The 24,211-nt window shown below is 41.3% G+C and overlaps 1 protein-coding gene across 1 annotated transcript; it reads left to right on the plus strand.

The window, feature by feature from the left end:
- Positions 1-5,632: 5,632 nt before the first annotated feature.
- LOC106674691 (uncharacterized) lies at positions 5,633-23,135 on the plus strand. The gene is made up of 5 exons (XM_014407716.3): positions 5,633-6,003; positions 10,398-10,443; positions 20,237-20,315; positions 20,429-20,685; positions 22,811-23,135. The coding sequence occupies exons 1-5, from the start codon at positions 5,794-5,796 to the stop codon at positions 22,894-22,896; spliced, it is 678 nt and encodes a 225-aa protein (XP_014263202.1). The 5' UTR covers positions 5,633-5,793; the 3' UTR covers positions 22,897-23,135.
- The last annotated feature ends 1,076 nt before the right edge of the window (positions 23,136-24,211 follow it).

The raw sequence follows: 24,211 nt of genomic DNA on the forward strand, positions 1-24,211 counted from the left end.
GTCGCCTCTTTGTTACTTCGGAAACATGGCTCGAACAATTTCTCTTCAACGATGTAATCCGATAAAAAAAACGATCTCTTTACCCGTCGGCTTCCCGTGGCTGTCATGCGACCGGCTATTGCAGTTAATAATACAACAGCTTCTTGCCATTTTTTGGGTTTCTTTTTATCGCTGTGTAACTGAGTTCAATTGAAAGCCTGCGTGCGCTAGTACCTCTTGCCACAAGTTCCCAGAATCCTTTGCGGTTTTACCCCTGAGTGACGTCACATTTTCAATCTTTATCCTGGTGGGCCGGTCTCTAGTCAAAGTGCCCGGGCCGATTTTTTGTCCCAGTCCAGCCTTGATGGCCATTCAATCCTGTTGACGGCTTTTTCTGCATCCATTGAGATTAACACATTGTCTCTGGTCTCTTTTTTCTCATAAATGATATTCATGACCCTCCGTATATTGTGAAACCCCTGCCTCCCATCAATAAAGCCGTTCTGGTCTATATTAAACAAATATGTAAGACTGCGTTCTTCCATTTGTGCAACATCTCTAAAGTTAGAAATATCCTGTCTCAGAGTGACGCTGAAAAACTAGTTCATGCATTTATTACTTCCAGGCTGGACGACTGTAATTCATTATTATCAGGATGTCCAAAAAACTCACTGAAAAGCCTTCAGCTAATCCAAAATGCTGCAGCAAGAGTCCTGACAGGGACTAGAAAGAGAGAGCATATTTCTCCTGTTTTGGCTTCCCTTCATTGGCTTCCTGTTAAGTCCAGAATTGAATTCAAAATCCTGCTCCTCACATACAAGGTCTTAAATAATCAGGCCCCATCTGATCTTAATGACCTTGTAGTACCATATCACCCTATTAGAGCACTTCGCTCTCGCTCTGCAGGCCTACTTGTTGTTCCTAGAGTATTTAAAAGTAGAATGGGAGGGAGAGCCTTCAGTTTTCAGGCCCCTCTTCTGTGGAACCAGCTTCCAGTTTGGATTCAGGAGACAGACACTATCTCTACTTTCAAGATTAGGCTTCAAACTTGCCTTTTTGCTAAAGCATATAGTTAGGGCTGGACCAGGTGACCCTGAATCCTCCCTTAGTTATGCTGCAATAGACGTAGGCTGCCGGGGATTCCCGTGATGCACTGGGTGTTTCTTCTTCACTCACTATGTGTTAACAGACCTCTCTGCATTGAATCATATCTGTTATTAACCTCTGTCTCTCTTCCACAGCATGTCTTTATCCTGTCTTCCTTCTTTCACCCCAACCGGTCGCAGCAGATGGCCCCGCCCCTCCCTGAGCCTGGTTCTGCCGGAGGTTTCTTCCTGTTAAAAGGGAGTTTTTCCTTCCCACTGTTGCCAAAGTGCTTGCTCATAGGGGGTCATATGATTGTTGGGGTTTTCTCTGTATCTATGAAGCGCCTTGAGGCGACTTTTGTTGTGATTTGGCGCTATATAAATAAAATTGAATTGAATTGAACTGAACTGTAAAAAATGTCTGAGCCTTTCTGTGTTGACTGCGACATCACTCACGGCACATTTAAACAACAGAAACTAAAGTGCTTTAGAGACTTTCACACTGCAGGTTTCCAGAAAACACAGTTTCAAAATACATGAAAGCTGAAATCTGTGTTAACTCATTTTTGCTGCCTTTAAAGGCTAACAGTATCAGTACTGGTTTTGGTAATACTGTGTATGGCACAGCACTACTCCCACTCCTGTGGAAGCTGGTGTGAGTGCGTCTGCTGCTCCATGCAGGCAAAAAGAGAACATGGAGTCGAGTGGGGGTGTTTCTGTTAGTGAAGCATCACAAAGAGCTGCTCTTTTTACTTCTTACCTAGCTGATGTTGAGAGCAGGCTGCAGTCGCATTACATTTTGGACAAAATTAGTGAGAAGCCTCATTTTCAGCCATCCACTGTTGTAGACGGGTTAGCCACACACTTAGATCTGTTAGATGCTTGGGTGTAGTCTCCACATAAAACCAGAGACTCTGCTGCTGGTATTGATCTGTTGAAGAGTAAAGACATAAAAGTCAGACTGTCTGTCTGTACTTTAAACTGCATTTAGAAATTTAAAGCGTTTTCATCTTCAAATTTTCACATAAATCGAAGATCCAATGGTTCCAAACATTTTCCATCTAATTTGAACAAATGATTGATCATTCATCCATGTGTCCTGTATCTAAAGCTTTCCATGGGTAAGTTTGACTGCTACGCTAATATCTTCCCTTTGCCCGTACATTACTGTTGTCTTCTTACTGGGGAAGAAGTGTTTTCATTGCATATGTTGCACTTATGTTCACTTGTAAAGTTATACAGTATCCTACAAATGTGGCACACTACTGGCAGACAACCAAATCAACATTTAAAGTTGAGTCACACAAAACTACATAACTGACAGCAAAACCTAGAATCGAATGATAATAATCACCAGATTGTGACCGTGTAAGTCCTGAGACAGACTTGGATGGTGTAACATTCACTTGGTGTCTTGGTGTTCACAGCTCATTGGCCGTGTTTATCAAACAAACTGTGACTGACTTCTGCTCATTCTAGCAAATGTTGGTGTTGTGCAGTCACTTTAATATAAATATTACAAAACTCCGATTGTACATGGGTCACTCAATCCCCACAATTTAAAAAAACAACAACCATGGTACAGTCTAAACTGCAAATGGATTGAGTTAAAAACTATTCAAACCTGTGCTTTATCAAAAATGTAAACAAAACCTCAGAAAGCTCCTCCTTCTTCTTCTTCTTTAAAAAAATAGCTTCCTACATCATCACACTTCACAAAAAGATTCTAACGCGTCCTCGCACCACAGAAGACGCTGGCGTGTGTGGATCTTGTTGTTTGGGTTTTCTCGTTGCATGGTAGAGTGTGATCTTTCACTATGTGCAGTAGATAATGAAACGTTACCCTGAGCCATGACTCTTAAACTGTGGAACTACTTGTTGTGCCACAGAGGCTCTTTTTCCACTTTTTTTAATAATCATGCAGACAAAGAACTTCAATGAATATGAAACATTTGTTTTTAAGCACTGCACAACCTCCTCTCTCTCTTTTTACCACTTAATTTCTGTCAAACATGTTGCTGACATGAAAATGAGCATGTAGACTTTTCAAAGATGTTGTGTTTGTAACCTTTTCAGTTGGATAGCACTGCATTGTTTTCAATAACATTTCATAATGCTACCCTGGGGAAGGAGATCCAGGAAATGAAGACATAAGTTCATATCCATTAGTCCTGATGCATTAATGTAATGACTGCAACAGGCATTGTTTCCGTTTCCAAGGCTGAGAGAACATGCAGCTGCACAACATGAGGCAAACCTGAGAGTGTGAAATATCTGAATTTTGTCTTTTCATTAATTCAGCATTATTTAATGTCATTAATTTTTGGATTATGATATGGGGTATGCCAGTCTCATCCTTGATCACACAGTCTGGATACATATCATTTACAGGGTTTATTGCAATGTGTGATGCACAACATCAACATAAACTGTTGATGGTTACACTGTACCTGCAGATATGTCTATATCCTTTTGTGTGGCTACTTGTGTTATCGTGCATTACATACAGTCCCTGTGTAAGCACCTCTTAAACTTATTTTATCTTTATTTTTCTTATTCTCTTATCTGAAGAATCTGAACGTAAATATCTACAAGCTGCCAACAAGTGATGCCCAACTGGGTTTCAAGATCTATCTTAGCGTATATTATAAACATGTCAGAAATAAAGTCAGCAAATAATGTGTATGAACAATATTTCAATAGTTTGTATTAAGGGCTGTTTGGATCTGCTGTAAATGTCCATCCAGACACCACAGAACACAGAAGTGCCTCGCCAGGTCAAAGCTGTTTTTGAAACATAAAGGAAGAATATGCAGGTGTTTATTTTTCACATTGTCTTTTGATGAATGTAGACCAGAGTCTGTCCCTTCATGGTGTGTCAAAATGATTTTAACCACCCAACTTTTCCTTAGGGAAATCAAGTGAGACCAAAAAAGACCTTAAAAATAAATAAATAAAATGTGCAGCAGTAAATGTAGAGATAATGTTCAACTGTGGTACTATCAACACCTATGGATGCGCATGTGCTTGCTTAGTGCATGGAGAGCTTTATCTGTCACACACAACAAACTCTGGTGAAAGTGTCATCTGAGTTTGTGCCTCTTTGGTAGATTAAAAAAGTAAATAAAGTGCCGCCCTTCGCTTTATAGTTGAGGCATATAAGTGGATGCTATAGGGTGCAAAAGTGGAAACATTAGAAAGAAAGTTTAAATAAATCTAGAAATCTAATAGGAATAAATGAATAAATAACTGACTACAAGAAAAATTAGATAAGTGTGGATAGATGAACTTTTTTGGCATTTTATAAATTGCCTGTATTTTATGCATTTTGCTCAAAACCTTTAAGTCTCCATATAAAACACAAGCAAAAAAACTTCTTTTTTTAACAAGCGATTTCAATATCAATCCTCTAAATGCCGAGTGGGGGACAATGTGTGCACTGCAGCAGCACTTAAACTCCACCCCAGCTGCTGCTTCCATCATGCCCAATCCTGCCCATTACACGGATGTTTTTCTTTCCCTTTTCATTTCTGCCATCCAACTCTTGCAAATCACTCAAGGCAACCAAGGAAGACCAAGGGTAAGACACACTACACTTACACTCACATAGATCACCCACTAATTCAGGCAGAGCTGTCCTGTGCGCCTGTTCAGCCGACACGTGTGATCATGTGCACATTTCAGCTGTGACCACATCCAGCAAACATTTCTGCCTTGAGTTACCATAACGGGTCGGTCCTCACGGCTTGATTTAAAAATAAATCAATAAAATATCACAATGAAATTTTGAGACGTAACTTCCCCCGGCTCGACGCATCCCTCTTCTTGAACGTCACTTGTTCCTTGTTAGAAGTTTTTTTTGCGCATTTGTGCGGCACAAAGGCGTCGTGTTATTGTTCTTATACTGCAGCCGAAACTGTTCTTATAGAATGAATCAGACAGACTATACGCCGCAGCAGATTCGCATTAGTTTCAAAGAGCCAAAGTTGTTCTGTCCTGGCAGCGCTTGCACATTACCATCGCACTCTTGTCTTTTTGTACAATAAAAATTAAAAGTTCATATCTCCAATTCTCACATCTGCAGATTCCCAGTTTTCTCCTCCTGTCAGTTAAACTAAAATCAGCTGGTTGAAGCACAAGTGCGCAGAAAAAAGCGCGTTTGTTTGCGGTTTTCTTTTTATGCTCTTTACGTGTCGTGCAGATACTGAAGACGCTTTGTGACGCAAGTATTGACAAACCCAGTACTGAATGTGGATTTGTGTTCTCCTTGGGTTCTAAGGAGAACACAACATTTCAACATTTATGTTTAGGTCCTGATCGTACCTGCGCTGAAGTTACTGGGCCCTGTTTTCTCTGCATACTATGTGATTATGTGGTTGTATTAATGAGGAGACCCTGAACCCCCAAGCTAACCCATGAGCTACGATAAATGAAGGTGGCTGTAATAACCAGTCCCTCTCCATTCTGTTCGGGTTTAGTTTAGTCCATTCTGTCTCATTAAAATTCTACATTCTAGCCATTTATCTGCACCAATAGTTGGGTTGCGGTCACGTGGTTCTGTTGACGTGCGGAGGCAGCGCGATTTTTGAGTGGAGGGCGGAAGTAAACATGGAGGACACTGTGGAGAGTCAGGAGAGCAGCTATTGTGCAACTTTAGACCCCGTTTCTCGGGAGAGATATAGACAGATAGTTTAAAAAATATATCGGACGTGATCCGTATTCTTTGAAAATGTCCGAATACACCACAGAAGTAAAGGATTTGCCTACTATCGAGGCTGTGGATATCACCAACTACTTGGTCCTCCAGACTTCTTACTACACTAGGCAGCAAATGAAAGCTTTCAAGAGTCTGGAGGCGTACAATTTTTTTGTCAGCGGGTGGGTCCACAACCTTGGAACAAAACGTCTCCGTGATGGATACAGTTTGGTGTTTGCAAGGGTGAGTGTTTGTTCTTATATTGCTTTATCTTAAACACGCTAACAGTTAGCGGTAGCGGCTTTAACGTCAACAAACATGCCACATCCTTAGGACTTCGTTAGAGTGACAGTTGTTTGTTTCAAGGTAAACCATTCTCAGCCGTCTGTTGCATATCCAAAATCGCCTCTGCACATCGATGCTGTTCTGCCTTAAGCTTCATTCTTTTCTCTCGTTTGAGAACTGATTCCGATCTGGGTTTTCGTTCGTAGCCGAGATTGACCGTCGGAGCCCAGTCCTCCGACTCTTCGTCATCCAAAGCACTTGGGCAGCCTATAGTCCCAATCAAGTCAATATTAGACTACTAAGTAAACGAGAATTTAACGACAACCTAATGCTAATAAGTTCGTTTGCAAACATAACATTACCTCTGACGAAGTGGTCGCTGCAGACACGGGCATTGGCAGACTCTGCTCCTCCCGACTGTAAACGTAAATTTAAAATCCATTTTTTCCTACGTTTTTCGGTTAGAATTTTCCATTTTTCTCCTCTTCGTTGGGCTATTTTTGGTACCCTAAAATACCGTTTATCAGTTTCTCTGGTCGACCTACTGGAGCATCCGTAAACACAACAGGACATAGGCATTTTGCGTACTGTCTGTCTGTGATTTTGCGCTTATCTTTTTCACTTCCGACCGCCAGTCAAATTTCGCGCTTTACGTCGACGTCACGTCTACGTCAAATGAAACCTAGCTATTACACACTGATGTTACGCGGTGCTCTGCTGACCAAAGCACATTATACAGTATGTCTCAAGCAATTTTTTCCATGCAATTTTTAAGTCTATCTAGCTAACATTCAGAGATAACTTGAGGATTAGTAAGCTGCCCAAGATTGGGCTCAGAGATTGAACCATCAATCTTCCAGTTTACTGGGGTGGCTGTACCTCAGGTGGCAGAGCAGGTCAGCCACTAACCAGAAGGTCAGTGGTTCGATCCCGTGCCAAATATCCTTAGGCCCATCCTAACCCCATGTTGCTCTCCAATGCATCCATCGGAGTGTGAATGTGTATAAATGGTAGACTACTTAGCACTTAAAAGCTCAGAGAAAAGTGCTTGGGTGAATGAATTAGTTGTGTAAAGTGCTTTGAGTGCTCAGACAGAGTAGAAAAGCGCTGTATTTTTTTTAGATGACCTGCTTTGAATTCCAAACACTCGTAACGGCATTTAGCACAACCGCATCAGGCACGATTTTTAAACGTTTTTCCACGTTAAATTCAGCACAAGTTGCAATAAATTGCTTGGGGAGGTTACTTAGGAAATCCCTTTTTTAATTCTGCAAAGTACTAAAGAACATGTGTAGTAAGTTCTAAATGTCAGTTTTACAGCTTGAATTATTCCTTTTTGTTTATTGGCTCTCCTTCATGAAATAACCTTTGGTGTCATTTAAACTTTACCCAGATTATCTGAACATTGTAGTTCTTCACTTGGAGAAAAGCAGAGCATTGCTGCACTACCCCTACGACAATAGCACCATCCCTGCCCTCCTCCATTATTGGAGGGCAGGGATACCTACTGAGCTATCCCTGCCCTCCACCATTATTGGAGGGCAGAGTGGTGGCCCCATGATCGGAAGGTCGGGGGTTCAACTCCACTGAATGGCTACCTTGAGGTACCGTCCCTACACAATGCTCCCCGGGCGCTGCATTGGTGGCTGCCCATTGCTTCACTGGGTGAATGGGTTAAATGCAGAGGAACTATTTCCCTATGGGGACTAACACATATACATTATTATTTGTATATTGTGTTTTATGAATTATGGTAAATGGTCTGCATTTGTATAGCGCTTTTCTAGTCCATAGGACCCCAAAGTGCTTTACACTACATTCAGTCATTCACACACTGGTGTAGCCACAGCCACCCTGGGGCGCACTGACAGAGGCGAGGCTGCCGGACACTGGCGCCACCGGGCCCTCTGACCACCACCAGTAGGCAAACATGGGGTTAGTATCTTGCCCAAGGATATTTGGCATGCAGCCAGGAGGCAGCCTGGGATCGAACCACCAACCTTCTGATTAGTGGCTGACCTGCTCTGCCACCTGAGCTACAGCCACCCCACAGCCACAGAATTAGTTGTCACCAGTTAGTTACCACCTTCAAATAATGTACCGATTCTGTTTTTGGGCTGTGCCACGTCATATCGTCAGCATAATATCAATATATATTTGTCATATCAGTGGGATGGAGTGCCCTTGTGCACAAAACAACAAAACAAGGCCAGAAGTGTCTGAGAGTGAGAGCCACTGCACCGTCACCGTCTTCCACATGTAGTTTTTTGTGATAGTGCTTCTACATCTTCTTCTTCAGCATGTAAGGATAGACTAGAGCACTTGTAGCCATATACGTCCGTTCTCAGAAGACGTGCAACCTTGTACTCATGTAGAAAGTACAGTAAACCTTAGCTGAGCACGCCTTGTAGCACAATCCTACTTAACCACACTTGATAATGCTGATATTGGGTGTCAAATTAGATGTGGATTAGATGTCACTGGGCTAAAGAAACAAAAGCACATGCATTTATGTTTTCCATGGCAAACATTGGATGGTCACAGTTTAAAAAATGTTTGCTGGGTTCACTCTTATTTGATGGTTTTTATATTCCTATAAACTACCAAAGATGTGTTGTGACTGACTAAATTCCTTTCATAATTCAAACTGTAAAAAAGAAATGTTTTAACCCTAGAACACCATCACTAACGCTGGGTGATTTTTACCAAATATAATATACCCAACAAAAAGTACTTGTCATCAAAATATATAAAATATATGACAACACATGACAAATTAGAGTGGTTTTCTTGTATTTTCAGCTGTGCCATATCTAAGAAAATGGAAAAAAAAGTTTCATGGGGGGACCCTAAAAAATGCTCCAAAATTTCTGGAAAATTAGCAGTTGGAGAACAAAACAAATCCTAAACAAAAATATAATGATGCTGGAAACTTGGTCTTTGGTCCACCCATTCATGGGATATTTGAGTCTTCCCTGGTGAAGGCACAGTCTCCTTGACACGTGAACAGCTGCAGGAGAGAGAAACAAAAAATGGCATTTTTTGAGTGGGTAAAAATGACCAGTTGACTAAATTTTTTTTTTTTACCATATGAATTCACTTGGAAATCACCACTTGTTGATATTTATTTATAACCACTGCACTAAATAAGGATAACGTGCAAATTCCAGGACCACTCTTACTTACCTATTCCTTACATGCAGTCAGTACACACAGGGTAGTAATGGCGTGGACACACCGGCAGACATGGCACCTGTATCGCGTCTTCCTGTCCAAGCCTGTGGGGCAGTCAGCACACCTCACTAAGGGACCACTGCTGCCACTGGTCCTGCCTCACCTTCAAGAGTGCCAGGGGTAGGGATGTCGAGCACGCTACAGATCAGGACTCTGAGTTGACGTGACAGATTTGAAGAGGGGAGCCTCTGCTCTGCCCATGGTTTGATGAGTGCCAATGCCAAAGCCTGCATATAAGGCCTCTTCTGCATTTGGTTTTCACCTCTCTTCATTGCATTCTCATTGTGAATGATCCATTAGTTTATCACACCAGCATTGATCATGCCATAGAACACGCAAAGGGGCCATCTCTTGGTTTTTCTTCCACAACCATAGTGAGCGCACATCTGGTCAAAAGTATCGACACCTCCCTTTGTTTTGTTGTAAAATTCAATCACTTCGGGCTTACGAGTGGGTCCTATGCTTGGTTGTGTATGCATGGATGACAGGAGCAGTACAACCTTCTTTTTTGAAGCTTTGTCAGGGAGGAAGTACACCAAGGTTAGTTCTTTGGTAAAGAGAAATGCACTGGAGCTAACAATTGCCAAGTTAAACAAACCTTACCTATGTGTTACTCACTAGCTGGGATGCCAAAGACACTAAACCTGCAACAGGGTGACAGCTGTAGTTGAAGAGGGACAGTAAATATGGTGAGCCTGAATATTGTCACCCTTGAAATGCGGCAAGATCACCTGATTTTATACACTAACACTATCACCGGGTGAAATCCACCCAAAACCTACTTTACCCTCTATCACTATTGCCGGGTGAAATTCACCCAAACACATGCCTGTAGGAAAAAGCGGGATTTGGGGTAGGGAAACACCCACGCCTTCAAAGACGTCAAAGACAATGCTGAAGCTACCCAGGGACCCACCACACTCAGACAAACGCAACATATTGAAAATTATGTAAATACATTTGCTCGGGTGAAAATCTCCCGGCGATAGTGTTCTAGGGTTAAGGTAAAGACTGGATAAAATATCACTGATATGTTAAAATAATAAATAATATTACAGATACTTTTTTTCTCAAGGCAACAGCATCACGCTTTCTTTCTGTTTTCTGTCAAACACTAGATCTGGAAAATGCAAGTCCCAGGGGCTCTTCTCTTCCTCGTCATGGGTAAGCTTACTTCACTGACATCTGAATATGTTAGACTATTTGAAGGATCTGTTTAGACATATAAATTAATACATAGTACGTGTAAATCTAGGTACTAGTGAATGAATGTCTAGTTGTAACACATTGCTTCAGTTTTAAAGGTAATTTGAAAAGAATTTCACATATTTTAACTCTTGGGCTCAACAACCCATAAGAACCATTATCAGCTGAAAACATTGTTTCCAGTCATAAGGGGCGATCGTGGTTCAGGGGATTGGGAAGCTCATCTTGTAACCGGAACACTGCCAGTTGATCCCCAGCTCTGTCTGTCAATTTTATATAAATGCAATCCATCATTATAACATTGAAGCAGACAACAGCCAATTCCAGGTCTCAGGCCCGCTGTACTGCAGGTTTTAGATGTGTCCAGCTGATTTCAACGGCTAAATGACCTCATCAACATGCCTTGAAGTTCTCCAGAGGCCTGGTGATGAACTCCTCATTTGATTCAGGTGTGTTGACCCAGGGTGAGATCTAAAACCTGCAGGACACCGGCCCATAGATATTCAGCAACAGATCTGCTGTAGTGTTCGAAGTCATTTTGCTAATCATAAGAATATGCAACATTATTTAGAAGCAGGCTTTTACTAGCAGTTTGTAAGGAGGCCCACAAGAAAATCTGAATATTTAATCAGAAATAAAATCAGAGTGAAAACTGGTGTTAGAAAACACTGGATGTGATTTTCAGCCCTGTGTCCTATCACAGATGACAAGGCAAAGACATAATTTAAACGTAATATTGTGCTGGATAAATATTTTGCAAATTGGAAGAAAAAAACTTTTTATCTTAAGTAAAAGTAATAATCTTACGGAAGTAGCTTCATATTCATACATCTGCTCACCAGATACTTCACGTTAATTACACCTCGCTAGTACTACAGGCAACAGGTCGAGCTAGTGCTCATGGTGAAATAGAATAGAATAGAATGGCTCTTTATTGTCACTGTTACAAGAAAGGCAGTTTGTGTATTTCACACACATGGAAAGATGCCAATAGCTTATGTATTTACAAAATAACACAGACAAATTTACATTTACACAAGAACGATATGTACAAGTTATATATACACCTGCAAACATACGGATACACTCATGCATACATGCACACATATATTTACATATATGTTCCAACGTTCCATTGATCGTCTGTCAGATGTTCCTACAACTTGATCTGAGTCCACCTGTGGAAAAAACTCAGTTAATTGGACATGCTTTTGAAAGGCACAGGCCTGTGTATATAAGGTCTCACAGTGGAAAGTGTCAGAGGTGTGAGGTGCTTGACTGGCAGGTCTGGAGAGCTGTGTGCCTTCAGTGCAGTGTTGCCAACTCCTCAGTAAGGAAAATCGCTTTTGGCTGTCCTAAAAGTCGCTAGAAGTCACTAAATGACATCATTGCCTAATTTGCATAATTGGTCATGCTAATGTAATTGTAACCTACGTTTTTGGAGACAGAAATAAAATCATGGAAGAGACATAAAGTGAGTTAAATGCATTTAGAATTTAATTGTCACCACAAATTAAATTTCTTTTAGCAATTATTGTTGTTTTTAATGTCACCATTCCAACCCTGCTCCTTTACCCGGGCCTGGACCAGCAAAAGTGACTCAAAGTAGGCATTCTGGGGGAGTTACTTTGTGTGTGTGTGTTTATAAGTAGTTTTAAACCTTGTGATCCACAAAACAACAAGAAAAGATTGCGTTACAGTCAGTGTGGGAGCAGCGGCTTCGCTCATGCGCGTTTCATTTGCGGTTTGGACGCAGGTGTGAACGTCTCCTGCCCTGATAGCAGCTGCGTGAGGACTATCTTCTGCCCATGAGTGGCACAGGCGAGGTGCCCACGGCAGCACCCGCTGCTTGTTGAGAGTAAGAGCGATACGCGCTTTCATGTCAAAAAGTTGTCATAAATAAGTCTCCAATAACAGTAGAAAAAGTCACCAGATTTGTGGCTAGTCACTTTTTAGGGAAAAAGAATAGTCGCTAAGTGGGTCTGAAAACTCGCTAAATATAGCGACAAAGTCGCTAAGTTGGCAACACTGCTTCAGTGTCAACAGTGTGGATTTTGGAGTTGATTGGGGTTTTTTTAAGGAGTGAGCGAGGTTTCACAGGAGAGTTGGCTGAGGGTAACAATCACCTGCAGGCTTCCTCTCATAATCCAGGGTATGGCCTTGATGGAAGGAGAAAAAATGAAAGGAATAGTATGGATGGTAGGTGAGAGGAAGTGATTGGTGGTCCAAGTGAAGAGAATGAGTGGGCAAAGGTGGGGAAGGGTGGAAACATGCGCAGAGCAAGTGAAAGGAAGAGGAAAAAGAGAGACGTGAGGGTAGTACAGAAGAAACCGATTTGTCAGAAGTAGAGCAGGGCGATATGACCAAAAATATTTATCACGATATACATTTGAAAATTTGCGATAACGATATAACTGACGATATAATTGACACTAGACAAAATGCTTTACAACTCCACAACTTTATTAGTGCAAAAAAACCCATCAGTGTATTTGCACTTAAACAAGCAGCTGTTTTTTATGTGCATTAAAGTTATATAAAAATGTAACAGTGCAAATTCCTCGCTGACAGTTTGACCAAAAGGCATTTCAGTGTAAACTGGCCGACATATCCTCAGCATAACCATGTATAATATCCACAAAACTTAAAAAGAGGTTATACACACACAATACGGTAACATTATGTTGAAGCACAGAACGTATCACTCCGCGAGGCTCCGCCTACGATAGCCGCAATGCTCCAACAATCTATCAAGCGGTGCGGCTTCGTAGCTTAGCAAAGTCGTACTGAAACATCTGACAGATTTTCGAGCGCCGTGCACATAAAATCGTTTCGAGGTCAGTAAACACAACCAGAGTTCAAACATAAGGCACACGGGATTATAAGGGGCTCTGTCGACTTTCAGAGAAATCAAAGGATTGATTTTAAGTGCCCCGTATTTTCCAAACAACACAGTAATAACGACGGCCCGCTAGCATGCTCCACCAAAAATAGTGCTTTGTTGTGTATCTGACGGACGAAAGCTAAACCAGTAGTGATGTGCAATACCACTGTTTTCCTTTCCGATCCGATACCAAGTAATATTCAGGGTGGTATCGACGATACTGATCCGATACCGATACTTTGTACAAAAACTTATTTTATTTATTGTATCTCAAATTATAGCGTCATAATGATTACAGGACATCAGATTATTTGTTCTTATCACTTAATAACGCAGAGTTCATCATATAGAAATAAAAAAAAAATGAAGTTGTGCCTATTTGAACACGTTGCCTGCCTGCAGCACTAAAGGACTCTGTGAGAGACGTCTGTCTCGCCCTAGCAGCACCTGTCCCTGTCCTCCTCTTCAGTTCGCCTCAACATACGTTCGTCATATTCTGTGATATGATTTACTCTGAGGTGTTTGACAAGGTTAGTGATGTTGCCACAACCATACATGCCAACCCTCCCGATTTTTCCGGGAGAATCCCGAATTTCAATGGCCCTCCTGAAAATCTCCCGGAGCCACCATTCTCCCGAATTTCTCCCAATTTTCCACCCGGGCAACAAAATTGGAAAACCATATTGCATATTCATAGCGCGGCCCAGCCAATTCCAGTTTACAACAATGGCGGCAGCTACTCAGTTTTAATATTACTCTTATTTGTCTTTCTGGGTCGCATTTTCAGGTGAGAATGTAGCTGTGTAAACTTCAAACATCTGAGCCGACCGACACATCGTCTTCAACCCCCCGCGGTCTTTCACTGCTCGCGTTAAACATGATATATAAGTCACTTTGCTAACTTAAAAATGTTCTTGTTTGGCTTTTTCAGTGTTTTATTTGTTCGTGAGTAAATCATTTTGGCTGAGATTAAAGTTATTAGATTAGATTAAATTAAATTTAGCTTTATTAATCCCTCGGGAGGGTTCTTCCGGGTTTTCACACAGCTGAATAAATGACAAACAGAAAACTGATTAAACAAAGTGTGAGACGGTCGAGAGTTTATGCCAGCGCCCGGTTATATTTTAGATAGCAAGGAGCAGACGGCAGAGTTTCACTCCACTGAGGGAGCTCGTGACGTACTACCCGGCTTTCTTTAGACCGCGAAGGGCGGGTCCTCAGGTGGAAGCAGCCTCTGAATTTGGACACCCCCGGTGTTTCCAGGCCGGCCAATAATAACGGTGACATTTAACGTATTTTATCCGATAAATAAACACTGTAAAATTATCCCCCCCCCAAAACAGCCCTTTTGAATGTCTCCCTAATTCTGAGGTCTCAAGGTTGGCAATTATGGCCACAACACCTCACTTTTTTGCCACATGTATCGCAAACTGTCATGGTCCTGTGTCTGAGGACTCAGTGTTTTGTGTTTCCTTATGCTTTTGTTCATTCCGAGTGTGCATTCTGTTGTGATTTTGCCATTTGTTAGGTTTCTGTTCTTTGCCTGCCTGCTCCCACTTCTCTGTGTTCCCTCTGTCTGTCCATGGTGTCATTGTGTCTGCTCATGAGTCTGCCTGTCAAGTTCAGTGTCCTGCCTGGTTCTCTGTGTCTGTTAGTTTCCTGTTTTACTCTGAAAGTTCATGTCTCATGTCAGTGTGTTCAGTTTTACCTCTCCCCTGTTTCGTTAGCCTAATTGCTCCCAGCTGTGTCTCCCCTCTGTGCTCTGTTCAGGTCCCTGCGTTTTTGTTGCAAAACAGTCTGTGTGTTTCCGGTTTTACTTTGTAGGTCTGCCTCTCATCATGTCCATTAGTGTCAGCTGTGTCCACCCCTGCATGTCATCTCCTCATTACCTAGTGTGTATTTATAGTGTGTGTTGGCTTCTGTTCATCGTCGGATCGTCTGTGTTTCTCGGTGTAACGACGTCGCTCTGCATTCTCTGCTCCCCGTTTCATGCTTAGGTTTGTTATTTAGTTTTCCCAGTCTAGGTTTTTTCAGTCATTCGTCTTTTCTCACTACCTGTTCAGTCGCTCCACTTCTGCAAATAAAACTTCACTCTCATCACCAGTCAACTGCCTGCATTTTGGGTCCTTTTCCTCCTACACCACACGGCTCACCCCACCAGCCGTGACACAAACCACGTCTCAGCTGTTTGTGGAGATAAAATACGTCCGCACAATTACACTCAGCCATTGTTATACAGCCGTATTTCGCACATGACTATGAAAGGCGGAAGAGGAAGTAGTTCCTTTGAATGTAGACAATCCGAATGTTATAGTTTCTTTCCACTGTGTTCCTGTTAGTGATAAACTACAAATTTACCCTAAATTACTAAAATATCGATATTTTAATATGAGAATCGATTCTAGAACATAAATGTTTGATATCGGAGGAATCGATATTTCAGGATCGATCTGCACATCACTATAAACCAGTTCCACACCACTGAAGCTGCAGCATTTTTACAAACCAGTTCTGGTTCATCTGTTTCATTCAACGATTTGCTTTCGCCGCCATGCTTTTTCCGACGTGTGCGTATGAAAACAAAGGCACTGCGCATGCGCGTTTTACTAATATTCTATCGCGATATTTCATTTTTCTATTGTTGCCCAAAATTATACCAGTATTACCATGAACGGTATGATATGGCCCAGCCCTAGTCAGAAGACAAATCTGTAAATGTCAGTGCAAGCTTTGAAGAAGAGGGCGTAAAGAAAATCAATCCTCTTAAGTTGAGAAAAACACTTACAGCACAAGTTGGACAAATCAAAAATGCTAAGATTCTTGAAGATTGGAATCTGCTGATTGGTTGTAACACAGAAGCTGAGGTGGTAAAAGTGAAGAAACCTGTGGGGGTTTGTGTTAAAACAACTGTAAGAGTAGTAGAAAGAGAAATAATGGAAATAAAGGAGCCATTGTAGTAGTGCTGTTAAATGTAAATATGAAAGAAATGGGTGAGAATTTATAACTCAGAAACAGGGAAGTTAAAGGAGTAAGACTAATGACAAGAGGTCCACAGAGAGGAGAAACAGAACCTGTGGAGGTGGAATTTGAAACAGAAGAGGTACCACAGGTGATCTTCATTGGATTGATGCGTTTCAGTGTGATGGAGTTTGTACCCAAACCAATGAGGTGTTAGCAGCAATTTGGACATATTGCTAAGATGTGTAAAGGAAAGAGGAGATGTGTCCGATGTTCTGGAGATCATCAGCAAGGAAAATGTGGAGTTGGAGTAAAACCAAAATGTTGTAGTTGCGGAGGAGAACAGTGTTGCTTTTTGGGGATGTGAAGTGCCGAGGCAGCAGACAGTTGCTCAACAAACGAGGAAGTGACAGGTGCAGAGGCGTGTTGTTGAGCAAGAGAGACCGAGTGAAAAACCCATGATAGGGAAGAAACGAGTAATGAAAAAGGCTGTGGACACGGTTGAAAGAAAAATGGAGGAAGACAAGAAGAAGATGGTGACATTTATTGTAATAAATGCAACATGAGTCCAAGACGGAGACGATTCAGATTATTGTGAAGGCGGCATGTCATAGTTCACCTGATATTCTTCATATCTAAACTGTAGTTGGGCAAGTCAAGAAGGGGAATGTAATGGTTCAGTTTATACCCATATTAATCCTACAGTGGAATGCAAGTCGTCTTTTGTCAAACGGTCAAGATTATAAACAGTTTATATACAATCAGACAGAAAAACATGGCATAATTTGTATACAGGAAACATGGTTGAAGACTTTTTTGGACTTTATTTGGATATACTGCAGTTAGATGTGATAGGAAAGAAGGGAATGGAGGCGGGTGTCACGGCGAGTGAAAAGAGCCGTGTAGAAAAGGAAAAGGAGGATCCAAACGCAGGCAGTCGTGAAGGTGTAAAGGTGATTTATTGAACACAAAAAGAGAGGCAAACGGCAAAACGGAGAACTAAACTATACTGGGACAACTAGACTACTGAGCACGAACACGAACCTGAACATAAAGGAAGGAAGACGATGGTACATGATGATGACGGCAGGGAACACACGGATGAAACATGGCGGATATGCAGACGGACCAGCAACTACAATGACAGAGGACACGACTTAAAATACACCCAGAGAAACACAGGGGAATTACACACAGGTGGTGGACACAGCTGGGAATAATCAACAAGATGAGACAGAGGTAAAACTGAACACACTCACATGAGACGCAGACCTTCACAATAAAACAGGAACAAGAAACCATCACACTAAGACGCAGACTCGACAGAGAGAGACAGACAGAAAATGACACATGAAACTAAACCCACACAAAACATGAGAGCACAAATCTTAAACCCAAATAAACAGAAACATGGAACTCTAACAATAATAATAATCATCACACCCAAAACCACAACAATCATTCAAAAAATAAACTAACAATCAAAACTCAAAATACTGGTTCGAAACTGACCCAGAACCGTGACAGCGGGTGTGTTTCATTGAGTGTAGTATTCCATATAAAATAAGAGAAAGGGGATTTGGAGTATGTAGGAATGGAGGTATGGATTGGAGGGAAGGTATTTTATGATCGGTGCACTGATAATTTGTTTAGGGACGATTAAGACAACACCAATATGTGCTTTACAAGTACAATCCGAAGAATTGTTACAAGGCAAGTGTTAAAGGTTAATTATTGTATAAATTTGAAAGGTCATAATAAAAGTCATCGTATTAGAGAAATGTTAGAAAATTGTTGGGAAAGAGGAAAGGATAAAAAAGTAGTTTTGGGTGGGTTGGTGATAATGAAGCTGGAGCATTTAAAGTTTTAAAGCATTTAAAGAATTCAGTCAGACAGTACAGTGGCTTTCAGGCCTACGTGGACATGGCAATACATTAATGTAGGCAAATCATTATTGGATATAAAGAAGAGAAAAATTACAACAGATATTTGTCAAGAATGTTAGAATAGAATAGAAACCTGCAGTCAGTTTGGACTGAAGAAGTCACTTGGATGAGCGACGAAACGTTTCTTCCACTGAAAACGTCCAGATGAACAGAATCAACTGTTTTTACTTACCTGGATGACTGAGGATTATCTACAGACATCAGATTGTAACGAGGCACAGGTCTAAGGAAGGTTACAGAACAATGTCTATAGCCTTGAAGGTTTCAGTGAGCACAATTTGGAACCACCAGGACTCACTAGAGCTGGCTGCATGGCTAGCAGGAGGGACCAGGGTAGAAGGGTCTTACCCAGGGAGGTGACCACGAATCTAATGGTCACTCTCACAGAGCTCCATTGTTACTCTGACAAGAGAGGTGAACATTCCCGAAGGACGTCTATCTCTTTTTTTTGGAAGCAGAAACTGGGAGAGGCTGGAGGGAAAGACGTACACAGCAATGGACGGAGACATCCTTGATGATAACCTGCTCCAGAACGCTCTGGACCTCAGGCTCAAAGTTTGATCTTCCGACTGAACACTTTTTGGAATAAAGCTGTAACGTGACAAAATGTGGAGCAAATGAAGTGCTGTGAATACTTTCTGGATGCACTGTAGACTGTGGAGTTTAAATGATTCTCAGTTGGTACTAAGGGACCCAAAGTGTGTGCAAAGATTAACCCATCCCTACACAATTACACCATGAACCCCAGCCTGAACTGTTAATGTAATGATACATGATATATGTGGTTTACACTGAGCTCTGAGCCTACCATCCAAATCCCACAGAAGAAATCGAGACTGCGTATTGTTTGCGTAACAATGCAGTTCAACGCCCACTCACATCTTGCATCAGGTGATCTCAATAGGTCCCGTGATAGATTAAGGCAAGGTCTCACAATGGTTTCACCCGAAACTCTGCTGATAAGGACCCATATCCCTTTTCACACCTTGGCTCATGTGATGAGACACAACTCCCACTAGGGCTTAACTACCTGGGACTCTCCACCATCCAGTGTTAGAACTGAAGAACCTCTTCGAATGAGAGGCGAAACATCTTCAGGAAACTTAAAGAAGTCCAGTCGCTTTTCTTTCCAAGCTTCTTAGACTACCATGACCTTGATAACTGAGACCCTTCACACACACTACTTCTGCCTGCAAAGCAAAATTGTCACGTCCAAATTTCCATTTGTGTTAATGTGAGATCTGTAGTGATTATGGATGTATTCATTCATTTTCTCACTTAAGAGATTGTCAGGTTTGCTGGTAACTTTCAGTCTACGAACAAGAGCAGCTTGAACCCTCTATAACAGCGGTCTCCAACCTTTTTTGCGCCACGGACCGGTTTATGCCTGACAATATTTTCACGGACCGGCCTTTAAGGTGTCGCGGATAAATACAACAAAATAAAACTAGTACCGAAAAAAGAAGATTTATTCATAACACACGTGAAAAGACCCAGGAAAACCGAGTTAACGATAAAAATGACAACAAAATAACGCTGAAAACTGATAAAAATCCTGAAAACTATACATTTCACACCTGAGCCTCAACTCTCGCGGTCAGGTACGAAACGACTCACGGACCGGTACCGGTCCGAGGCCCGGGGGTTGGGCACCGCTGCTCTATAAGAATGGAAACTATTGAAAATAAAGTTCCTGAACAGCTGAATGTCCTGCTTTTTTTTTTCAAAAATCAAAGTGAGTTTTTTTGAACACTGAAGCAGGACTGGGCAGGACACCGGCCCTGAGGCCTGGAGTTCCCCACCCCTGCACTAAAGTGTGTGAGCTAAATGATAGTTCATCAGCACTAGAAGTTCTAAAGTTTAGTTTGGGGGAACTATTAGAACTGGAGTTTTGTATATACATCTGAAGAACGCCTTGACTGTGACTGTGTATGACATGATGTATCCAAACATCTGATTACAGGCTCTATCTCTGCCAAAAAGATGGGGGATTTTGGTGTGTTTACTGCTTGCATCGACACAAAGGAAAATAACAGTCTCAGGTTCGAGCTTTCAGTGTTAATGCCACTATCACATCGAATGCATATGCTGTACTGAACCCTAACATTAAATGGAGTGTGCCTTATATTAACCATACCATTTGATCTTTTCAAAGATTGCAGTGCTACTATCAAGACTGTTCACAACCTCCCTATAAGCCCTTCAGCTGTAAATTCAAGACATCGAATGGAGGTATACTGGCTACAATGGAAAACACGATGTGCAAGAATTACACTGTCCCATTAACAGAACACAGTCCTAGCGAGTTGGAAGAGACTGGTAATGTGACAAACTTCACATGCACACTGACAAGAAACAAGAGGACTGAAACGAAGAATATCACCATAGACTACAAGACACACAAAGAAAAACGTAAGTATTCATTACACAGCAGCCCAACTCTGCCCCCAGATTTCTTAGCAAGATGTTCTTGTCCCGGTGTGCCAACATTTTATTCACCAGATAACCCAGAATGGGTTCCATGGTTAGGAGAGAAATGTAATACTTTTGCAAAGGAGATCAACTAATCAATAATCATTACTTTAAAGATGCAACGCAGTTGTAAAAAGCCTAGTTGGAACTACCACAAAGGTCATTTTGAGCACCTTGGGAAGTGTTGAATGCCCGTTTATAGACAGACATTGTCCACTTTGGGATTGCATGTGTGCAAAATTTCACAAGCATATAGCCACCTTTAAACTGATGAGCAAATTTCACAGGTGGGTAGAGACAGAGACTCATAGCGAGGATTTAGTTCAGCAGGTGATCATTTAAAGGTCAGTGGCCCAGCCAGTCTTAAATCTTCACTGTAATCAAAATACAAGAGAAAGTGATTTATTTCCTGATTTCCTGTTGCTATAAATTGCTAATACTACCCAGTCATATGCAAAATGTTAACAAATAGTTTTTCATCCATTGTGGGTTTTTTGTTTTGCTTTTGTTGATTTGTTTATTTCCATTGTAAAAACTTACAATAGCTAAAACTGGAAAATGAAATCAATATTTTGTGCCAGTATTGAGCCCCAACTGTGCTTGTCAGTGTAATAATTTTGCTTAATTGACACAAATATCAAAGTAAGTTGATGCTTGCCGGTGTCCTAGTATTTAAAATGGATTTATCAATAATTATTATGTAAAAATTTTTGAAAAGTGCTCTAATCCAGCGGTCCCCAACCTTTTTTGCACCACGGACCGGTTTATGCCCGACAATATTTTCACGGACCGGCCTTTAAGGTGTCGCGGATAAATACAACAAAATAAAACTAGCACCGAAAAAAGAAGATTTATTCATAACACACTGAAAAGACCCAGGAAAACCGAGTAAACCATAAAAACGATAACAAAGTAACGCTGAAAACCAATAAAACCCTGAAAACCATACATTTCACACCTGAGCCTCAACTCTCGTGGCCCGGTATCAAACGACTCACGGACCGGTACCGGTCCGAGGCCCGGGGGTTGGGGACCGCTGCTCTAATGCATCCAAAGCATTTTGAATATGTTCTAGGCTTTAGGGGACGATGGTTAGCATACAGTTGACAATTTCCTGGCAAACCAGCTTCCAGTTTGGATTCAGGAGACATACACTATCTCTACTTTTAAAATTCAAACTTTCCTTTTTGCTAAAGCATATAGTTAGGGCTGGACCAGGTGACCCTGAATCCTCCCTTAGTTATGCTGCAATAGACGTAGGCTGCCGGGGGATTCCCATGATGCACTGGGTGTTTCTTCTTCACTCACTATGTGTTAATAGACTTCTCTGCTGAATCGTACTTGTTATTAATCTCTGTCTCTCTTCCACAGCATGTCTTTATCCTGTCTTCCTTCTCAGATGGCGCCGCCCCTCCAGGTTTCTTCCTGTTAAAAGGGAGTTTTTCCTTCCCACTGTCACCAAAGTGCTTGGTCATAGGGGGTCATATGATTGTTGGGTTTTCTCTGTATGTATTATTGTAGGGTCGACCTTACAATATAAAGCTCCTTGAGGCGACTGTTGTTGCAATTTGGCGCTGTATAAATAAAATAAAATTGAAAAATAGCACACTCGATAATTAATCAGATATCAAAGAAAATAACTGCCAGGTTTAACAATTCTGAATAACTAGTGCTTGCAATGTTACTGATTTATTTATTTTTATTACATCTTTACAGTAGAATAGATCTGCAGGTGAGAGACAGAATTTGTGGTTAAAATAATCTAAAATAAATGAGCTCATGTCTTTTTCTAATCACGTTTCCTCGATCCTAAAGCTTGCCAGATACAACACTGAAATGAATATGAGTGTTGTCCACTCATGCATGGTGTGGAGTGCCGCAGTTGAATCCATGCAACTTGATGTGTCAAGAGAACAGATCAAAGAAGTTAAAAGAACTCGAGCTCAATAAAAGTGCAGTTAATTCATTCAAACTGCAGCAGAAAGTGTTAACTGTGTAGCAGACGCATCACTGTCAGGCTCCATCAAACAGGATGAGATAAGCTGTGCTCTTCTTATCCTTACAGAACGAGTCCCAAAGTGCTGTGCTGCAAGCCCAACCTCCCTGTGGCCTGTGGTGCTCCTCACTCTGTGGAGAGTCGTTGACTCCTGATGAAGCAAGCATGAAGGAGGGTCTCTGAACGCTTTGACTAACACAGATGTATCTGTTCCATTTAGGCATTTTGAAATTTAAGAAACTTTCTTAAATACATTTCTATGCAGGCTTCCATTACTGGCCTGATCCCCAAGTACATGCAATAATGCAGTATGTTAACATATAAACTGAATTCCAACTATGATATATGATAATATGATATATTAAAGACTTATGAATTAAAAGCATTAACTCACTTCCGCTGTATCATTATTGCTTTGTTTTTTAATAGGACGTTTGGGCGTCATTGAAACCAGCTCCTGCTGCACATCGCAACACAGTATTCAAAAGCACCTTAGTTTTCCAGCATTAAGAGTTTGTGGGAAAACATAGATGTGAGGATAGGGAAGCTCAGCGTCATAAAGATCTGATAGGAAGGAAAATGAGTTCACTGAGTGGGCGAAGCTGTATTTTTGTCCTTCTGTGAGCTCCAAAGATATTGGGACACTGTGCAAAATGGAAATAAAAACAATGCAATGATCAGCAAATCTTAGAAACCCATATTTTATTTACAGTACAGCATAAAATATACACCAGATGTTTAAACTGAGACATCATACTATAGCAGGAAATTTGCATATTTTAAATTTGATGCCAGCAATACGTCATAAATAAACTTCCAGAAGTCTCTTATGGACTGTTGTTAAAAGACGAGAGGATAATTGCTGCACTGAATATAATATGGCTATGTGGGATTCTGTTTTATTACACAGTGTTCCAGCTTTCACTGTGGGTCATGATATTCACTGTTCTCTGGGCTTCTTGCAACCTTTCATGAAAGCACTGAGTCTAATTCTTACCTTTGTGTAGTACAGAAACTGACGTTTGATTTTTCTTGGTAAATTCCTCTAAGCCAGATTGTTGATTGTTAGTAGGTAATTACTCTTAGCCTTTGCCTTTACAGCATGACTGCCATGCAGAAGTGTTTCTCTGTGTAACCCTGAATTGACTTAAAAAATAAATCTAGAAAAGAAAGGCATGTTCTGCAAAACACTGGGGGGAGGGGGCTGGAAACATAAGTAACTACTGGATTGTGACTGTAGATTTAAGTATGTCCTGTGGAAGGCAGGATGGGACCTGCTGGTTCTGTCACACAGTCAAAATGATCCGGCTCTTGCTCTCCAGCTTCACAGGGCTAAAGTGTAGCGATGTAAAGCGCTATACAAATACAGGCCATTTACCATGTCTGTGGTCAACAGAGTTGTGAGCTTTCACAGACATTTACCACAGACATTTACCATGTCTGTGGTCAACAGAGTTGTGAGCTTTCTTG

The sequence above is a fragment of the Maylandia zebra genome, linkage group LG14 (assembly GCF_041146795.1).
Source record: "Maylandia zebra isolate NMK-2024a linkage group LG14, Mzebra_GT3a, whole genome shotgun sequence".
NCBI classification, from domain to species: Eukaryota; Metazoa; Chordata; class Actinopteri; order Cichliformes; family Cichlidae; genus Maylandia; species Maylandia zebra.